Here is a 19,664-nt window from a genome sequence, read left to right as displayed (position 1 = left end):
CTACATACACTTGAGGACAAAATTATTAGCCCCCCTATGAAATTTAAAGTTATTTAAAAATTTCCCAAAGTCATTTTATAACAGAGCAGGGATTTTTTAATATAGCATTTCTAAACATACTAGTTTTCTTTAGAAAGCATAAATTATTTTTATTTGCTTACTATAACAGAACTATTTCAAAAGAAACAAAAATCACCAGGGTCAATATTATTAGCCCCCTTAAGAACTGACTTTTTTATTGAGCCATAGCACAAACCACTGTTGTGCAATGGTGTGCTTTAACTTTGTAATGATAAAAGCTCGTTAAATCAAGTCACAGCTGAGGGTTATCTCCCAATTTACACACAGTATAAAAGCTTCAGTAAGCATTTGAGCTGTCACTTGAGAAAGCATCATGCCAAAAACAAAAGAAATCAGTTTAGACTTGAGAAAAAGAATCATCGATGCTTACAAAGCAGGAGAAGGATATACAAAGTTATCACAGCGTTTCCAAGTGTCAAGAACTGGAGTGAGAAGTATTATTAAAAAATTCAAAGAGAGCCACACAATTCAGAACAAGCCTGGCAGAGGTAGGAAGCGCAAGATATCAAAGACCCTGGAAAGAAAACTAGTGAGAGATGTGTCTAAAGACCCCAGAACAACTGCCAAGACACTAGTGAACGACTTAGCCAGGTCAGGAATAATTGTCTCAAAAAAAACAATCACTAGAGCCCTGCACAGGAATGAATTGCGAGGTTGCAGACCAAGAAAAACTCCACTCCTGCAGAAAAGACACCTTCAAGCCAGACTGAAGTATGCTAAGGACAACCTGGAGAAAGATTATGCATACTGGAAGCATGTCCTTTGGTTAGATGAGACAAAAGTAGAGCTCTTTGGCCATAGAGACATTGCTTATGTTTGGAGGAAAAAGGGGGAGGCTTATCACCCAAAGAACACCGTCCCCACAGTGAAACACGGTGGTGGGAGTATTATGCTGTGGGGATGTTTCAGTGCATCTGGACCTGGGAATCTTGTCAAGGTGGAAGGAATCATGAGGAAAGAAGGATATGTGAATATTTTGAAAGAAAACCTTAAGCAGTCAGCAGCAAAACTTGGTCTGGGTCGTCGCTTTCTCTTCCAACATGACAACGACCCAAAACATACATCGCTCCTGGTGAAGAACTACCTCCAGAAGACCAAAGTGAACGTTATTGACTGGCCTGCACAAAGCCCTGACTTGAATCCCATTGAAAATCTGTGCGGTGAACTGAAGAAGAAGATTCATGCCAGAAGGCCATCAAATCTGGAGGAGCTAGGGAGATTTGCCAAAGAAGAATGGGCTGGGATTCCTCAGGAGATGTGTCAGAGACTTGTTGAAAACTACAGTAAACGACTGCAGGCTGTTATCCAGCAAAAAGGATACACAACTGACTATTAGCATCAGGGAGGCTAATAATTTTGGCCGTGGTAGTTTTTGATTTTGTGAAATAATTTAATTTCTGTGGGCAAAGTAAAATGATTTAATCATTCAAAATAAAACTGGGATGTTTGAAAAGGCTGTGTTAAAAGTTATTTGCTCTATTTAACAGTACTTGGGAAATACATTTAAAACAATGAATTTTTCATAGGGGGGCTAATAATTTTGTCCTCAAGTGTATATATACATATATATATATATATATATACATATATATATATATATATACAGGTCCTTCTCAAAAAATTAGCATATTTCATCCGACCAATAAAAGAAAAGTGTTTTTAATACAAAAAAAGTCAACCGTCAGATAATTATGTTCAGTTATGCACTCAATACTTGGTCGGGAATCCTTTTGCAGAAATGACTGCTTCAATGCGGCGTGGCATGGAGGCAATCAGCCTGTGGCACTGCTGAGGTGTTATGGAGGCCCAGGATGCTTCGATAGCGGCCTTAAGCTCATCCAGAGTGTTGGGTCTTGTGTCTCTCAACTTTCTCTTCACAATATCCCACAGATTCTCTATGGGGTTCAGGTCAGGAGAGTTGGCAGGCCAATTGAGCACAGTAATACCATGGTCAGTAAACCATTCACCAGTGGTTTTGGCACTGTGAGCAGGTGCCAGGTCGTGCTGAAAAATGAAATCTTCATCTCCATAAAGCTTTTCAGCAGATGGAAGCATGAAGTGCTCCAAAATCTCCTGATAGCTAGCTGCATTGACCCTGCCCTTGATAAAACACAGTGGACCAACACCAGCAGCTGACATGGCACCCCAGACCATCACTGACTGTGGGTACTTGACACTGGACTTCAGGCATTTTGGCATTTCCTTCTCCCCAGTCTTCCTCCAGACTCTGGCACCTTGATTTCCAAAAACAGTACTTTGGACCACTGAGCAACAGTCCAGTGCTGCTTCTCTGTAGCCCAGGTCAGGCGCTTCTGCTGCTGTTTCTGGTTCAAAAGTGGCTTGACCTGGGGAATGCGGCACCTGTAGCCCATTTCCTGCACACGCCTGTGCACGGTGGCTCTGGATGTTTCTACTCCAGACTCAGTCCACTGCTTCCGCAGGTCCCCCAAGGTCTGGAATCGGCCCTTCTCCACAATCTTCCTCAGGGTCCGGTCACCTCTTCTCGTTGTGCAGCGTTTTCTGCCACACTTTTTCCTTCCCACAGACTTCCCACTGAGGTGCCTTGATACAGCACTCTGGGAACAGCCTATTCGTTCAGAAATTTCTTTCTGTGTCTTACCCTCTTGCTTGAGGGTGTCAATGATGGCCTTCTGGACAGCAGTCAGGTCGGCAGTCTTACCCATGATTGCAGTTTTGAGTAATGAACCAGGCTGGGAGTTTTTAAAAGCCTCAGGAATCTTTTGCAGGTGTTTAGAGTTAATTCGTTGATTCAGATGATTAGGTTAATAGCTCGTTTAGAGAACCTTTTCATGATATGCTAATTTTTTGAGATAGGAATTTTGGGTTTTCATGAGCTGTATGCCAAAATCATCAGTATTAAAACAATAAAAGACCTGAAATATTTCAGTTGGTGTGCAATGAATCTAAAATATATGAAAGTTAAATTTTTATCATTACATTATGGAAAATAATGAACTTTATCACAATATGCTAATTTTTTTAGAAGGACCTGTATATATATATATATATATATATATATATATATATATATATATATATATATATATATATATATACGTATATATAAAATGTATATCGGAATCAAATAGCGATAGTCATTGAAACTGTATAGATAGGTTAAGTTTACACCCAAATAACATTAAAAATGAACAAAAAAAGAAAAACAAACAAAAAAGAAAAGGGAAAAATAATTAGAAGTCATGGGATGATCATTTATTAAATATGTAATTACATGTAATTCTCAAATAAAGAAAACGCCTGTCTTAATGCATTACCTGGTTATAATTAACAACAGATAAAAAGAATGTCCTTCCTCTTTAAAAATGATTCATTAACCAGGTTCCCCTCCCTATATGACTGACTAAACATCACTTAGAGGAAACACATTATCTGTGTCACATTCTAGAGAACGAGAAATGGATTCATTTTATTTATACTCTTATTATTTATTTATACCTGTTACCAGACATTCAGTCCTGTTTACAAGCTTTTATCAATGTAATAAAATAAGTAATGACTGTGATAACATGCACTTAGCTGTTTCATATGCACTTAGCTCATTTATAAGCTACAGCATACCTGAACATTTATTTACTGTTTACCAGACACATCTGAGAATTACTGAGGGTCTGAATGAATTGCAGAGAGCTAGCACAAGGCAGAACATTTCTGTGGCTAAACAACGAACCACCAAAGTTCTCAAATAAGAATAAAATGAGAATTATTAAAAGGGCATGACAGAGAGCAGAGGACCTACTCCACCAACTGATACAGCTTTCATTCAGATTGAATTTATACCTGGAATCTGCTAATAAGGATGTAATTACACCACCCCTGGAGACAGTTTGCCCATCGGTCAGTTTTGCAGTAAAGACAAAAGGCAATAGCCCCGCAACACCGGCTGACTTCCTCGGATGAAGAGTGCAGACATATAAATGGGTGGAAAAGGTGGGCCAGGACCGAGCATGGCATCACAACATCAGAGAGAGAAAGAGAGTGCATGTAACACTGAGACATCAGCAGGGATCTGGCCACGAGGCTGGGATTTTAAAGGAACTCCTCCAGCTGGGAATTAATGCTTAGTGATACGCAGGGACTGATGATTAAATGAACCAGCATGGTCCCATCATCTATGCCTCAATGACCCCTGCCAGCCATTAATGGAATGATACTGTAGTGAACGCTCCACTGCTGAGCCATACAACAGTTGGGCCTGTTACAACAATAATACAGAACTAGGCCATTAAATTAGGTTTTAATCTAGAAGTCTTCAATGCTCACAAATGCATTTTATACAATATACAGCGATTATCCACAACACTAAACCCACTAAGCATTGACGTGAATAACGTTAAGTAATAATAGAGCCTCCATATCACAACAAACAGAACTTCTGCTGCTAACGTCTGTGTGCCAGATACCACAGGGAACTTTTAGAGGGCTTGTGAAGGTCATGCCTTGACAGGTCAAAGCTGCTTTGGAACACAATATTAGGCAGTTGGTTTTAATGTTATGGCTTATTGATTGTAGGTTGTGGTCACTGGCCAAGTAAGGTACACTGGCTTCTTCGAAGTTGGAAAAAACCTCATCCGGTGCATACTCAGCATACTTCATGCGAAGACGACGTTCGCCTGGCTTCGGCAACCAATGTGATGTAATTGCTGAGAAAGCGAACAACCACGGATGTCGCGCAGAGGCTTTGCTCGCCTTGTCGTACACATGGAAGCTGGGCGAACTCCGCGGACGATGACACTCCGCGCCAACGCCTGTGATTGGTTGGTAAAAAAGAGGCGTGCCAAACATGGACGATTTTGAGAAGCGTCTCTCAGAGCAAGTACGGTGGTATCGTCACCTTTATGATTCCTCGCTGAGAGATTATAAAGACACTCAGATTGTTATAATTGTTATTCCAATACCTCGCACATCGCCATAACTGTGATCATCGTTTTTCAGTAGTTGTTAAACTTAACATCATAAATGTCACAGCGTCACCTGCAGCTGTGGAACAGACGCGACAGGCAAAACGAAACCGCTGAAAGTATGCCCGCTTGTAAGCTCGCAAAGGCGCGTTCGGCTTCGTGCAACGCTCGCAAACTTATTTTCGCAGAAAGTATGCGGAGGCCTTCACATTTTGTAGGTATACAGTTACTGACTGAATACTACCTTTAGCCACATAATCTATCAGCAACCATTCACTATTCATCAACAGATCACCAAAGCCACCGGTGACCAGATATTGTTTGGATAGTGGATCATTTTCAGGATATCAGTGCTATCAGCATTCTGTTTATTTTCCTGGGAACTCGCTCCAGTTTTGGTGGTTTGGCCTCACATCATGCTTGCCATGGGAGAGCGGAACGCCCCAAGTTGTGGTGCGATGTCTCAGTTTCCGGAGGTGAGACTCGCCTCGTAAATACACCACAGTGGCGCGAGGGAAGTGCAAGTGGTTGAGGGAGTTTAGTTTGGATGCATTGACAGCAACAGATCGTAAGCCTGTTACAAAATTGCAGCATCCAGCTCTCATCTCTTTGCCAATCGCTATTTTCTGCAGTGGCTTATGAACCTTGTATTTTGTATTGTTATTTCATTTGTCATTATGGACATTTTACTTTCCGATTTATCTGATTATCTGATGTCTATATGATTTTTTAGACACAGTAGTATTCTACTTTGACTTTATATTCTGCATAATGGGTTCAATTTCCTCTCAACTAGATGAATACTAGCATGCTCTTTCTTAAGCAAATACTGTACATCCTTTGCTATTACACATTCAGTCCCATTGCCACAGGTTAATAAAATCAAGCACCTGGCCATGCAGTCTGCCTTTACAAATATTTATGAAAGAATAGGCTATTCTAAACAGCTTACTGAATTTGAAAGTGGTACTGTAATACCATGGTTGACATAGTTGCAATAACTCAGTTTATGAAATTTCTTCTCTCCTAGATATTCCATGATCAACAATGAGTGAGTGGTCTTAAAAAAAGTCAAAACGTTCAGAAACCACAGCAGCCATGAAGTGGCAGACTATTAGAAGTTACAGAGCGTGGTCGCCAATGCTAAGGCGCATAGTGCATAAAAGTCACCAATGCTCTGCTGACTCAATAACTACAGAGTTCCAAATCTCCTCTGGCATGAACATCAGCACAAAAACAATGCCGGGAGCTTCATGGCCTGGATTTCAATAGCCGAGCAGCTGCATGCAAGCCTAACAGAAGGCCCTTTTCTGTACCAGCATGACTGTGCCTCTGTAAACAAAGCAAGGTCCATAAAGGCATGTGTGCTGGGTTTAATGAGAAAGAAATTTCACAGGCTTGCACAGAACTCCCCCCATCAAACACCTTTGAGATGAACTAGAATGGAGGCTGCAAACCAGGCCCTCTCATCCAATATCAGTGTCTGACCTCAAAAATGCTCCCCTGGGTATATAAGCAAAAATTCCACAGACACACTCCAATATCTTGTAGAAAGCCTTCCCAGAAGAGTGGAAATGTCATAAAAGTTCCTGTAGGGGTAATATGTAGGTGTCACAATACTTTCATCCATTTAGGCACATGTTTAAATGCTTCATTTCTTTATTCGCAGCATTATTACACAGAACTTTATATCTGCGTAACTTTTACACATACATTTTTAAGACACTGAATGTACGTATTATACATATGTATAGTCGAAAGTATGAGGACACCTCTCTTACTGAGGCCATGGTTTTCAGCCACACACATTTCTAACAGAAGTTCCTTTCCCGTTACAGCATGACTGTGCCCCTGTGCGCAAAACTAGGGCTGGGCGATTTTGCAAAAAAAAAAATACAAAATCTCGATTATTTTAATATTATTACCGATTGTCGATTACGATTTGGATTTTTTTTTTCTTGTATAATGCAATTGAAAAAAGACTCTTTTGCATTTTAATTTAAAAGACTGCAGAAGTGAAAAATAGTAACAGCACCACCTACAATTATCCTTTCAAGAGACTCGAAATTTATAACGATAATGATATAACAATAATTATTTATAAGAATTTATAAGAATTTTATAAGAATAGCTCACAAACAACCCTTACTTTAAATAATGTGCAGCATAACCTCCTTACATTAGGAAAAGTGCAAAACTACAAAATGTTCTTTACAAGTTTCTTAAAAGGAACACGAGCCTGTGAAGTGAGTCTGTATCAGTATCTAGGCTGGGGGGGGGGGCATCAAGTAATCACTCTGCTCAGCTTTGATTTTGTCCTCTTGTGACTCTGGGGGGTGGATGGAGGGGGCAAATTCTGCTTCCAACAATATAGACTACAATTCCCATGCTCCCACGGACTGTCACGTGACTAGCACATGTCCCCGGTCAGTCAATCCTGGTCGGGCTCATCAGCTCCGGAGTTGTGATTCAGTTCGGCTGCGTTTGATTCAGTGACTCTTATTTGAACTCTGTTTGTGCGTCTCGTTTTGCCGATCGTGTTTGCGCTCCTTATTTCTGAATCTAATGTATATGTATAACCATGTATAATCCTTGTTGTCTTCCGTTTACTGTTTTAGTTTTCGTTGGTTTTGGACTCTACCTGATTTTGTACACTGTTTTTGCCCTTTTGATATTAAACTTTATTTGATTTATATTCCGCGAGTGTCTGGTCAGTTTCTGCCTCGTGACTAGGGCTGCAATTAACGATTATTTTAGTAGTCGACTAATCTGACGATTATTTTTTCGATTAGTCGACTAGTCAACGATTATTTATGTCATACCCTCCAGCTCTGCCTTAACATAACAAAACTCTGTTATGTTATTTAAATTCCAATATCAAATTAAAATAATGACCCATGAAACATGAACATGAAACTTAAGCTTGATAGTTTCATTAAATATATTTGAAACATTAATACACAATCACAATAAAAAAATTCAATTAAATAAGAAAGCTTTGGACAGCATTATAAACTGTTATGTTTCAGAAGTTATCACTCTGGAAGTCAAAAACATATATAACATTTGGTTGAGAAACATGTAAATGCTGTCTGTGAAGACCTCAGCCATTTGAGGGGTGCATGAACCTCTTCTCTGGTCAAAGTCATCCACACTCCATTGCTTAGTGCTATTAATAGAAAGCGCAAAAGAGAAAGCTGTATTAATTATCACAAACTGAAGGCTATGTATCATAGTTTATTACAAATAGTGTACTGGCTTTGCCAACTAAACCATAACAGGTTAATTATCTTAACTGAATTATCTGCTGAGCTAACTAGCTATCATTAAGTGGAGGAGGCTTATTATTTTGAATGAATGCTCTCATTAATGAGAGCAAAAAATATGGAAGACGAGACAGGGTAACGTTAGGCTATAATGTTAAGTTATATAACGTTACTCATATAAATTACTGATTAACTATAGCACTTAATGCAAACAATGCTAGCAAACAAACCTGAAAAATAGCGAACTCTTAGATAGTTTTCCGACAAGTACTCTAGCATTAACAAACATTAACTACGTTGGTTAAAGAACAAAGCGTGTAAAAACTTACCGGAATAACGCTGGTCATCACGGCTGCAAGGCGTTTCACCGTAGTGCTGGCGTGAAACCATAACTCTGCTTTGTAGTGTCTGCGTCCAGCTCGTTTCTTTGGGTTATTTTGGCTGAAATACTTTAGAAAGTTTCAGTCTCTTCATCTTTGCCTCTCTGTCTTCATAAACTCCCCGCTGCGCCATGGAAGCGATGCTGCGCCCCCTGCAGTCCCTTTAGTGCATGGCAATAATAACGATGCATCGACAATGAAATTCCACGTCGACAAATTTTTATAGTCGACGTTATCGATTACGTCGACTAATTGTTGCAGCCATACTCGTGACATGTTAGTATTTTAATTAAAAGATAAAGTATGTAAACAATCGCGATTGTCACATTTCTAACATTGGGTGAAAACGTTCATGCGAATTAACCAAATTAATCGTGAAAATCGCCCAGCCCTACGCAAAACCAGATCCATAAAGACATATTACAAATGCTTTTATGACTGGTATCAAATTCCCTCAGACGCATTTACAAAATCTTCCAAAAAAGTCTGTTATAGCTGCTGCAGTGATGAGGATGAGCGTACATCTGTATGATTAGCCATAGATTTGGCCACGTAGTATATGTTAGCAGTTTAGTGCATGAATGTCAACAATAAAATCTTTAGCTAAAAGACAAAGATCCAATAAATACAACAGAAGATAAAGTGCCCCACTATGAAACTGTAGGTGACTTACCCTAATGTACATCTTATGAAATTGCAAAGAAACAAAAACAGGCTTAACAAGATCTCACCCTAGTATTGTCTTCCAGGGGGCTCAGTTCAAATTCAAGTCAAAGTAATTTCATTCTCCCATCTGCAATCCTTCCCCCCTTCTTAACAATTGTACTACAACTGCAGATAAAAAAGCTGGGCTTTAGGAATTAAAAGGGATTGGAAATTATTTGCATATTTCTCCCTCCAGAGTGCATAATATCATCATTCATGAATCTGGAGAGATTTCAGGGCATAATGGGCAAGGCTGCCAAGCCTAAGCATCATTCATCAATAACTGATATAACCACATAGGCAAGGGTTTACTATGGCAAACCTTTGTCAAGCACTACAATACAAAGATACATTTACAAATGCCACTTAAAACTTTACAGAGGAGGCATGGTGGCTCTGTGGGTAGCACTGTCGCCTCACAGCAAGAAGGTCCTGGGTTTGATTTGCAGATGGAGCAGTTCGAATCCTTTCTGTGCGGCGTTTGCATGTTCTCCCTGTGTCTGTGTGGGTTTCCACCGGGTGCTCCGGTTTCCTCCCACGGTCCAAAGACATGCAAGTGAGGTGAATTGGAGATACAAAATTGTCCATGACTGTGTTTGACATTAAAAACTTCAACTGATGACTCTTGTCTAACCTGTAACTGTAATCTGTCATGAATGTAACCAAAGTGTGTAAAACATGACGTTAACATCTTAATAAATATATATAATAAATAAAACTTGACAGTGCAAAAAAGAAGCCTTATGTTAACCAGTTCCAGAGTGGTTCTCTGAGCTCAGAGGCATCTGAGATAGACCATGTGTATTGTGGTCAGACATTTAGTATTTCAGATCTTTAATAGAAGAAATGGACACTGTGTTCCGGAGCAAGGACAAAAAAGACCATTCAGCCTGTTATCCGCGACAAGCCCAAAAGCCAGGGTCTGTCACGGTATGTGGCTGTGTCATTGCCTTTGGCAAAGGTAATTTTCACTTCTGTGATGGCAGCAATAATGCAGAAAGGTACATCAACTGAATTCTATTACTAATCTCTTATACAAGTAATTAGCTATAAACATTGTGTATCGCCAAACAAGAGCAGAATGATCTGTATTTCAATGAAACACCCTGAAATAAACTATATATTTATTTTTCATTTCATTACATTCATTTTTTTCTAGAAACCTATTAGAACTACTGTATATATGTGGCAAAATGTTAAAACTCCCTGTCTAACATAGATGAACACAGAGGAACAGTCTATACACAGTAAATGGCAGCAGAGGGGGGTTCTGGGGTGTAGTGTTGATGCAGGGGATGTAAGAAGCATTGTCTGGCTTCCTGTTATCACTACCAGTGATTCAGCCAGTGAGTCAGCCAATAGGAATTGACCTTCATTTTTATCAGTAAACAATAAGCAGAACAACATTACTATGCGACAGTTTACTAAGAATAGAACAATCCCATAGCCTAAATATGTAGTTGTTCCTTTAAAGATCCTATTAAACATTATTTCTTAGGGTAGTATAAGAGTAATGTAGATGTAGGTAATGTGGGTAAAGGATGCAAGTGTAATATACTGTAGAATAAATTATTAAAATGTTCTCTTTCGAGTTTCGAGTATTGTTACCAGTGAAATGTTTATTACAAGTTCATGCATGAAGGAGTTGGTATCAATCAATCTTTTATTTTAATAATACACGTTAAGCTGTTATCTTATTGTTTTATAACCTTATATCATTATAGTTACTGCTGTCAAATTCTGTGCATTTGACACTAAAGCAGATCCAACAGCCTTAAAGAAATGTAACACAGAGAGAACCAAAATTATAGGGCAGCCTGCATACCACTGTAACAGGAGGACTGTCGTTTTTCTTTACAGCGCAAACTTGAATGGTCATGTTTGTGATGCACATGATGCACATAAATGTGGGTAATTCAATCTAAGTTCAAATCGCTGTGCTACATATCAACAAGTCAAGAAGTTTCACTTTCTCTTCTTGATATTGTTTACAACAGCTTTGTTTGCCTTGCTCACCTTAAAATTAAACATGTGTTGATGTAACTGGTGTAGTTGTTAATGAATGTGTGTGTAGTGTAAATGGAGATGCCCTGAAAATGGGCAGCGACAATTTAGTGGTTAAGGTACTGTACTATTGATAAAGCTGCTTTGTTGAGCCCAAAAAGTGCAAAGTTGGCACTGTTGCGGCCTCTGAGCACAGCCCTCAACCCCATTTGCTTGCATTGTAATAGGTCAAAATCTAAAGTGGCTTTGGATAAAAGGATCCACCAAATGGCATAAAAGTAAAGGCCCATAACTAAACAGTGTTTCTACTTTAAATTATATAGCATTTATCAAATGACTTACAACTGTGACCATATAAAATCCAAACAACTAAGAGTGAAGGCCCTTGCTTAAGTGCCACTGAAAATAGACTATACCTGAGCAACCTACACAACCATATTTACAGACCTCATGTATATTTACTACAGTTTTTACAATTACTGTGTAATAATCAATCCATTTCATATGCAATGGTGTTTGTTAAAAGTCTGTGGACCCCTCTCTTTCTTTGAGGTGTTTCAGCCACACCCATTGCTAACAGGTGTAAAAACTGACGACCTGTGCTCTACATGCTCTACAAACAAACATGAGTAATAGCATGTCACAGACCACACAAACCCACAGAGTCGAGCCACAAAGTGCTAAAGCATGTAACAGCCTATAACAACAACTTTAATATATTGCATCATTATAGAGTTCCAAACTGAATCTGGAAGTAAAATCTACACAAGAACTGTGTGCCAGAGGCATAGATTACCATATGCTTTACTTTATGTAAACAGTATAGGGAAGGTCCTTTGCCTGATTCAGCAGGGCACCTGCGCACAACGCGAGTCCACAAGGACAAAGGTTTTTGGTTTCCAGCATAAAGTGTTAACGGTCTAACGGTTAGCTAGAATTACAGCAAACATACACTTTCTCTATAAATATTAACTCTAAACGAGTGTTTCACCTGGTTAAGTTCGTAGACAGGTAAAAGAAGCATTACAGACGTTTTAGAACTATTGTTTTGGCGAGTTTCTACAAGTAAAATAACGTTAAGCAGGGTTAGTTTTGCTCCACTTCTCCATTACAAATAGATCCCGTCGTAGTAGGAACAGCAGGCAAAGTTAAGCCTCACCTATTTATCTGCATAAACAACCACAGTCTGCCCGCGTCTACCCAAATCTACAAACTGAGTGTTCTATAAGTTTTAAAAAAAAAGGGCTTACCCCTGTCCTGCCCCCATTGAGCCTTTGGAAAAGGTGTAATTGTAGTCCTCCGCGTACTCCTGTCCGTATCCATTGCCACCGTGCACTACTTCAGAGCGGCTGATAGGGTAGTTAGTAGTGACGATATCGCTGCGAGAGCCGGTTCTTCTACCCAGAGTGTGCAGCGCCCGCTGCGAGCCGTAAAGACTCATGATTCACCCAACAACTCCAAGCCAGGGCAGCAAAAACCCACAGAAACCAGAGCAAAGAGGCAAAAAGTCGAGGTGCTCAAGGAGACCAGACGCTCTGAGACTCACTGGTGCACTAACCTGCCCCCTCACAAGCGGCGGTGACGTGATCACGCTGAAGATCCTCCCCCGAACCACACCTATATCCTGAGCCGTGCTGCTGTTCACACCAAGTGATTTACACCTAGTCATTACTGGCGGTGTCTCAGTGGGTCAGGAAAAACAGGTTTGGCTTTTTATCACCTCTGATAAACCTATTTCACCTGTTTCACCCATCAAAGACCTCAACCTTTCTTCACTAAACATCTGAACCAATGTCTTAAAACCAGAGAGTAGCCTTCCCCCAATATACAACCCCAAATTAGTAAAAGTTGGGACAGCATGGAAAATGCAAATAATGGACAGTATGAACCTAAGATATTTCATATTTTGTCTGCTCAACTTCATTTCATTTATTAAAAAACATCCATTCCTGCATTTCAGGCCTGCAACACGTTCCAAAAAGTTAAAACAGTAAAGCATTTAACACTTTGTAATGTTGCCATTACTTTTCACCACACTTAAAAGACGTTTTGGCACCGAGGATACCGAGTGATTTATTGTTTCAGGTTTTATTTTGTTCCATTCTTCCTGCAAACACGTCTTAAGATGTGCAACAAACATTTTTTGTTTCAAAATTCTCCAAACATTCCCTATTGGGGACAGGTCAGGACTGCAGGCAGGCCAGTCCAGTACCCGTAACCTCTTTTTCCACAGCAATGCCTTTGTAATGTGTGCCGCATGTGGTTTTGCGGCACACAAATGTACTTTTCTTCATTAATGCTGCCATCACAGAAGTGTAAATTACCTTTGCCAAGGGCACTGACACAGCCACATACCATGACAGACCCTGGCTTTTGGACCCGTTGCTGATAACAGTATGGATGGTCTTTTTTGGCTTTGGTCCGGGGTTGTAAATTTTGCTTCTCATGTCTTCTCCAACAAATAATAGATTATAATAATAACAGTAAATTTGAATAATAATAATAATAATAGTCCAAGGTCTAGACTTCTCTTTTTTCCTACCAATTTTACAACTCAATTTGAAATCCAAATCTAACAGACATGTCACATGAGAAAAAAAAAACTAACAAACATGGATAGCGCATTACAAGTGCTGGTACCTTAACCAAACAGCATTTACATTTCCACTGACAATTAGCTTAACAAATACTGAATGACCTAATACAGTATGGGCAAGCTGGGGTTTAGAGCTTCTTGGCAGTGGTGGGGCTTGAGTCTGCAATGCTGAAACAGAAACAAAAGATGGTTTTGCAGCAGAAATTAGGAAAACCCTATTCTACCCTTGGTCCTTAGACACAGCCAACTGTGTCTGTAAAAAGCCTGGCCAGGCCAGTAGCATCACTGAGACTGAAACTCTGAAGCTTAAACTCTAAGCAGTGGTGGACTGCTGTGTCCACTGAGCGCCCTATTACCACAAAAAATGTAAACCAGTTGTTTTTGTTATTTTTTACTGCTGTAATCAGTCACTACATACTGTATTTGTGGTTGTTATTGCTTCTGCAGTTGTAGATAATCTATTTACAGGGCTATTGATATTCTACCTATATTTTATATTACTGTTATAATTGTCATCAGGCACTAAATTTAATCACACATAAGATTTTAAAGTTTTAAAATATAAGCTGAAAATAATCATTCTTTTACTTGCTGTGTTGGCTTTGTTGGTGGTAAATGCTGTGTTCTCTCTCTCTCTCTGTTCTTCTCAGTACACTGGTTTCCTTCATCCCTATACATGTGTTGTGTTGCCCTTTGATAGATTGATGTACACAGTGCATTTCTGCCTTGTGCCTAGTGTTTCCAGGACAATTTAGTCCCCACAATGTCCCTTGGGTCTAACATTTTTTTTAAACATATAGGTCCCAGTTATAGTTCTGTCCTGAATATACAAATATACCTGTATTTAGTATGTATATTGTATGTATACACAAATATATTTGTGTATGTATATTTATAAGGTATATAAATGTTATGGTAGTCTTATTATTAAAAAAAAAACAATTATTCAAACTTCTAAATATTTTAAATATAAGAAGTATTTTACAGGGTCAAAATACACAAACAACAACATAATTTATAATTTTAGTGGAGTATAAACATTTATAATGTATAATTTAACTTTGTCATGTCCTCCTATTTCCTCAGTAGAAAATGTATTGAGTACAGCTGGTGACTTCTCTGTGCACATATAAATATGGCTAGTTTGATTGCACCCTTTCCACTCAAAGGCATTAAAAAGGCAAAGTCTTTTCAGTTTTTTACAGAGCATATTAGAGCCATTTTAAGCAACATTAGGTCTGTATGTCCAAAGTTGTATAGTAAAGTTATCTACACTGGGTGCTTGGGTGGTACAGTGTTAAAACTTTGTTAGGCAACTACCACTGGGGTCCAGGGTTTAAATCCCCAGTAGTGCTTTTGGCTGGTCAGGTGTCTGCAGACAGACATGATTACATTTACGACATTTAGCAGCCACTTTTATCCAAAGTGACTTACAATAGTGACTAAAAACAATCAAAGCAATTGTAGGTTAGGGGACTTACAAAATTGCCCAAAAGATGCAGCTTAAAAATGGTGGGTCTTGAACCAGCAACCTTATAAATACTAGCCCAGTAACTTAATGACTTAGCTACCACTGTCCATATGATTGACTATGTCTGGGGGTGGATGTGGGGTAGCTGAGGCCCCGAGATGGATTGGTGTCCTGTCCAGGTGGGTGTAATACTGCATTGTACTGTGTACTGTCATGTACTGTTTGTTTGCACTATTTAGTAAGCCCTGCAATCTTTGTCACAGTCTTGCACTTTAGCCTTTGTCTGCATAGGTGTGTCCAACGTTTTAGTATCTTTGTGTTTAGATGTTTTTACCTGGATGCAGCACAGCCTCCTTCCAGAGGGAAGGGGGTGAAGAGTCCGTGTGCAGGGTGGGTGGGGTCACGGAGGATGCAGATGTTTTTTTTCCCTACATCTGGTTATATAATTGTCACTCATAGGTGGTAAGCTGATCCGATGGTCCTCTGTGCAGACTTTACCACTCTCTGCAGCACCTCCTTCTCTGCCACAGTGCAGCCAGCATACCACACAGTGAGGCAGGTGGTCAGGATGTTCTCCACCACACAGCTGTAGAAGGACCTGAGGATGTCCGTATGTAGACCTGCCCTTTTCAGCTTCCTTAGGAAATATAAGCGTTGGTGGGCTTTCTTTATGACAGTCATGGTGTTGGTGCGCCAGGTGAGCGTGTTGGTCAAAGAGAACAGTGAAAAAGATGTACTGGTTAATTGACAAAGTTTAATTTCATTTAATTAATGACATTATTTGAATATCCAGACAGCAATAATTTTCCTTTCAGTATCCAAGTTCTAAACAGTAAAACATTCTTACTCCATCACACCACCATAGCTACAGTATGTTTGACCGTATGATATTTTTATTATGGAATGCAGTTAGCTTCATGTCAGACATAATCGCACCCAAGTATACCAAAAATTGTAAAAAAAAAATTGTTTTTGTGAAACAGTTCACAAAACATCATTCTAAAAGGCTTGGGGGTGTATTTAGCAAACAGTGACAAATCTTTATGGATCTCCTGTTCAGCACTTTAGAATAGCAGTTTTTGCCTCGTAACCATTTGCCAGTCTCTTTCTGATAGTAAAATTATGAACAGTAAATGGCATGTAAGGCCTGCAATTCCTAAGATATTTATCTGTTTGTTGAGACTTCCTGGATGAGTCACTGACATGCTTTTAGTAAAAATGAATGTGTTTTGGAGATTCAAACTGTTTCGTTCTTTCTTTCTACTGTTGGATTGTGGCATAGTCTGCAATTTAGTACACCTCACAATGATGGAGAAAATATTTTTGTGATGTTTAGATTTGACAGGGCTGGGAGTAATCAAGCCAGGATTACTGTCTAATGTAACTGAACAAATTATCAGCAGAGTGTAATAATTTAATTGCTTGAGCAGCTATTTTCCCACTGTGTCACTTGTCAAACTGTATTTTCCTCAATAAATGAAATGATCTTTTAAGAACTGTATTTTGCATTTACTCAGCTTGTCTTTATCTTAATTACGTAAAGATTGTGACAAAACAAGTAAAATATCATGAAAGGCAAATACTGTTCGACAGCACTGTATGTTTTAATGAGTAAAAACAAAGCATTTTAATCCATTTACACTGTATCTTCTGTCAAACGTTGTGGCAGTAGTATTATGCTTAGTGGAAAATTTGACATGGATTTAAGTCAGTTCCACAGAACAGATCTCGCCCGATAGAAAAAGTGCAACTGCAAAACTGGCATAGATCCTTGTTAGTGTCATTGCAGTGCTGAGAATGGTCCACCATCCAAACATCATCTGGTTACACACACCCTCTGAGATGTATAAAGTCATTGGACTTTTACACAGAGCTGTTATCCTCACAAATACACAAATTATCTTTCAAGTACAGTGGTATCTTATAACTCAGCATCCCCTAAACTCAAAATCTTGTAAACTCAAAGCCCTTCGTCAAGAAATTTGTACCCTTAAACTCAATGTGTTAAGTTTTTTTTTTTAAATTAATAATAATAATAATAATAATAATAATTTCAAATTAACAATAACCAGCTTGGCTTGAGCGGTACAGTAAAACCTCATCAAAGTGTGAATATGAGACGAATCTGCATTTGTGTGGAATAACAGGCAAAGCCACTCTGAAAGCTCTACATGTATCTGTGTTTAGCTGGATTTTTCTCCTGTTTCACTGTTAAACTTGTGTTATAGCTCGGAGTTCTGAAAAATGATAAGAATCAGCTTTTTTCAAGAGAGTCTAAAATGCTTATCGTTAAAACGCAGTGCGAAATCTAATGTGCCACGTCTCATGTGAATGCACCTTTACTGAATGGAATACGGTATTCCAAGATCAAGCATCTCCACGATGAAGACGCATAAGAAAACAATTAAGAAATAAAGGTAAAGAGCAGGTTTTATTGTATTTATTATTGATTTTAACTGTTTTTAATTGTATTTCAGTGTTTTTATATTATATTTGTGTATAAATGTCAAAAACAACCCCATTATTTTACATTAGACTAAAATATATGCAGTTCCACGGGACCATGGAATGCATTAACAGGTTTCCCATACATCCTTAGGGGAAAAAATACCTTAAAACGCAACACCTTTTAAACTCATTGTCACTCCCAGAACCAATTGACAAGACTTTTAAGGTACCACTGTATTTCTCTGACAGTCGTGCCAGCACCTCAACCAGACGGTAGGAACCGCAGTTGCTGTGATAACAATGTGATACCCTGTTGTGCCTTCTGGCATTGCTAAGACTATACAAACATAGTTTGTCAGGTTGGCTTATATTACAGATGTTCTTAACCTGCATGTTTATATTATAGGTATAGGATTTCTGTTTATTAGCTAGATCAATCATATTAAATACACCCACTTATACAAACTACACATATTTACACATTTACACAGTGCAAAGGACATACAAAGGACGTAAAAAGCAACACTAAATGCAAAAGAAGGCTAAACATTTACACTTACAGCAGTAATGTGTGTCTGCTTGTGATTGTGTGTGTTTGCGTGTGAGCAAGTGTGTGTGTGTGTGTGTGGGGGGGGAGGTTACTGTTATTTGTCTGTTTAGACTATCTATTGTTCATGCTGTGAGGCTGTAGACGGCAAAGCACATTGACTGGAGTCATTGTGGAGCCAGAAAGCAGCCAGCAGAAACCTCCAATAGGTTTACAGCATCTTGGTGGAATGAGTCTGTGATTGTTACTTAGAAGTCTGTAACTGTTGTCTGTGCAGTTCAGTCTGCCATTCAGGTGAAGTCATAGTTACAGAACCATTTCAATCTTTTCTCCATATAGGGACACTGGCCTAAGAAACCCCCTGATTTGCTGAAGTCAATCACCAGCTCTTTTGTCTTGTTAAAGATAAGCTGCAATTGATTTTTTTTAAACCACAAACATTCTCAGTCTGCACTCTTACTCATTCTTACTGGGAATGGCATAATGGCATCATCAGAGAACCTCTGCAGGTGGCAGGAGTTAGTGTTGTACTGGAAGTTTGGTGTATAAAGGGTAAAGAGGACAGGGGACAGTGGAGTTCTCAGCAATGTTCCAGTGCTGCTGACCATCATCTCTGACACACAGTTCTAGAATATTAATACTGTGGCCTGTTAGTTAAATAGTACACAGTCCATGAAACTGTGAGGGTGCCTACCTGACTTGCCCTAAGCTTATTTACTAATCTTACTCGATGGTGTTAAATGTATGTATTTGGCTCCAGCTTTATCCAGGTGTGAAAAGAATCTATTAAGTATTTAAATCAGGTCATTATTCACACCTACTTTTAATGAATGTGTGCAGCAGACATAACAGGCCCTAGGCCACAGGTGCAGCATATTGCAGCTCAACTGTCAAAAAGGTTGGGAATCATTGTTATTTTAGTTACCAGGCTGAAACTGATCAACTCTTACATCAAACACTCATTTACTTACTCTTCCACATACAAAAAGTAAAGTTGACAATCCACCTTAATGGTATGTTTTGGAAGGTGTAAGGAACAAATGGAAATCGTATGTGGACACAGAATGTGCCAACATGTAATTGGCCAATGACGGTTTTGCAACTAATTCATATTAATTGGCGGTGTCTGAATACAAACCACATTTCGTGAAATTTTGGACATCTTGTAAAATGAAATAAGAACAAAAATCTGTGATTTGTTAGTTTTCTTGAACCTTTATTTAACT

General features: G+C 39.0%; 1 protein-coding gene and 1 long non-coding RNA gene across 3 annotated transcripts in view; one reads left to right on the top strand and one right to left on the bottom strand.

Annotated features, from left to right (window-relative positions):
* Positions 1-12,918, bottom strand: part of dspb (desmoplakin b) — a 63,115-nt gene extending 50,197 nt beyond the window's left edge. For both annotated transcript variants that reach the window (XM_063001949.1, XM_063001950.1), the window contains exon 1: positions 12,627-12,918. In XM_063001949.1, the coding sequence (XP_062858019.1) occupies positions 12,627-12,817 (191 nt within the window). In that variant the 5' untranslated portion in view covers positions 12,818-12,918. The remainder of the gene's footprint in view (positions 1-12,626) is intronic.
* Positions 1-19,664, top strand: part of LOC134320537 (uncharacterized) — a 54,066-nt gene that overhangs the window by 14,553 nt on the left and 19,849 nt on the right. The gene's annotated exons all lie outside the window — the stretch shown is intronic.

This window comes from Trichomycterus rosablanca, chromosome 9 (assembly GCF_030014385.1).
Source record: "Trichomycterus rosablanca isolate fTriRos1 chromosome 9, fTriRos1.hap1, whole genome shotgun sequence".
NCBI classification, from domain to species: Eukaryota; Metazoa; Chordata; class Actinopteri; order Siluriformes; family Trichomycteridae; genus Trichomycterus; species Trichomycterus rosablanca.
This window is presented reverse-complemented; position numbering and strand designations above follow the sequence as displayed.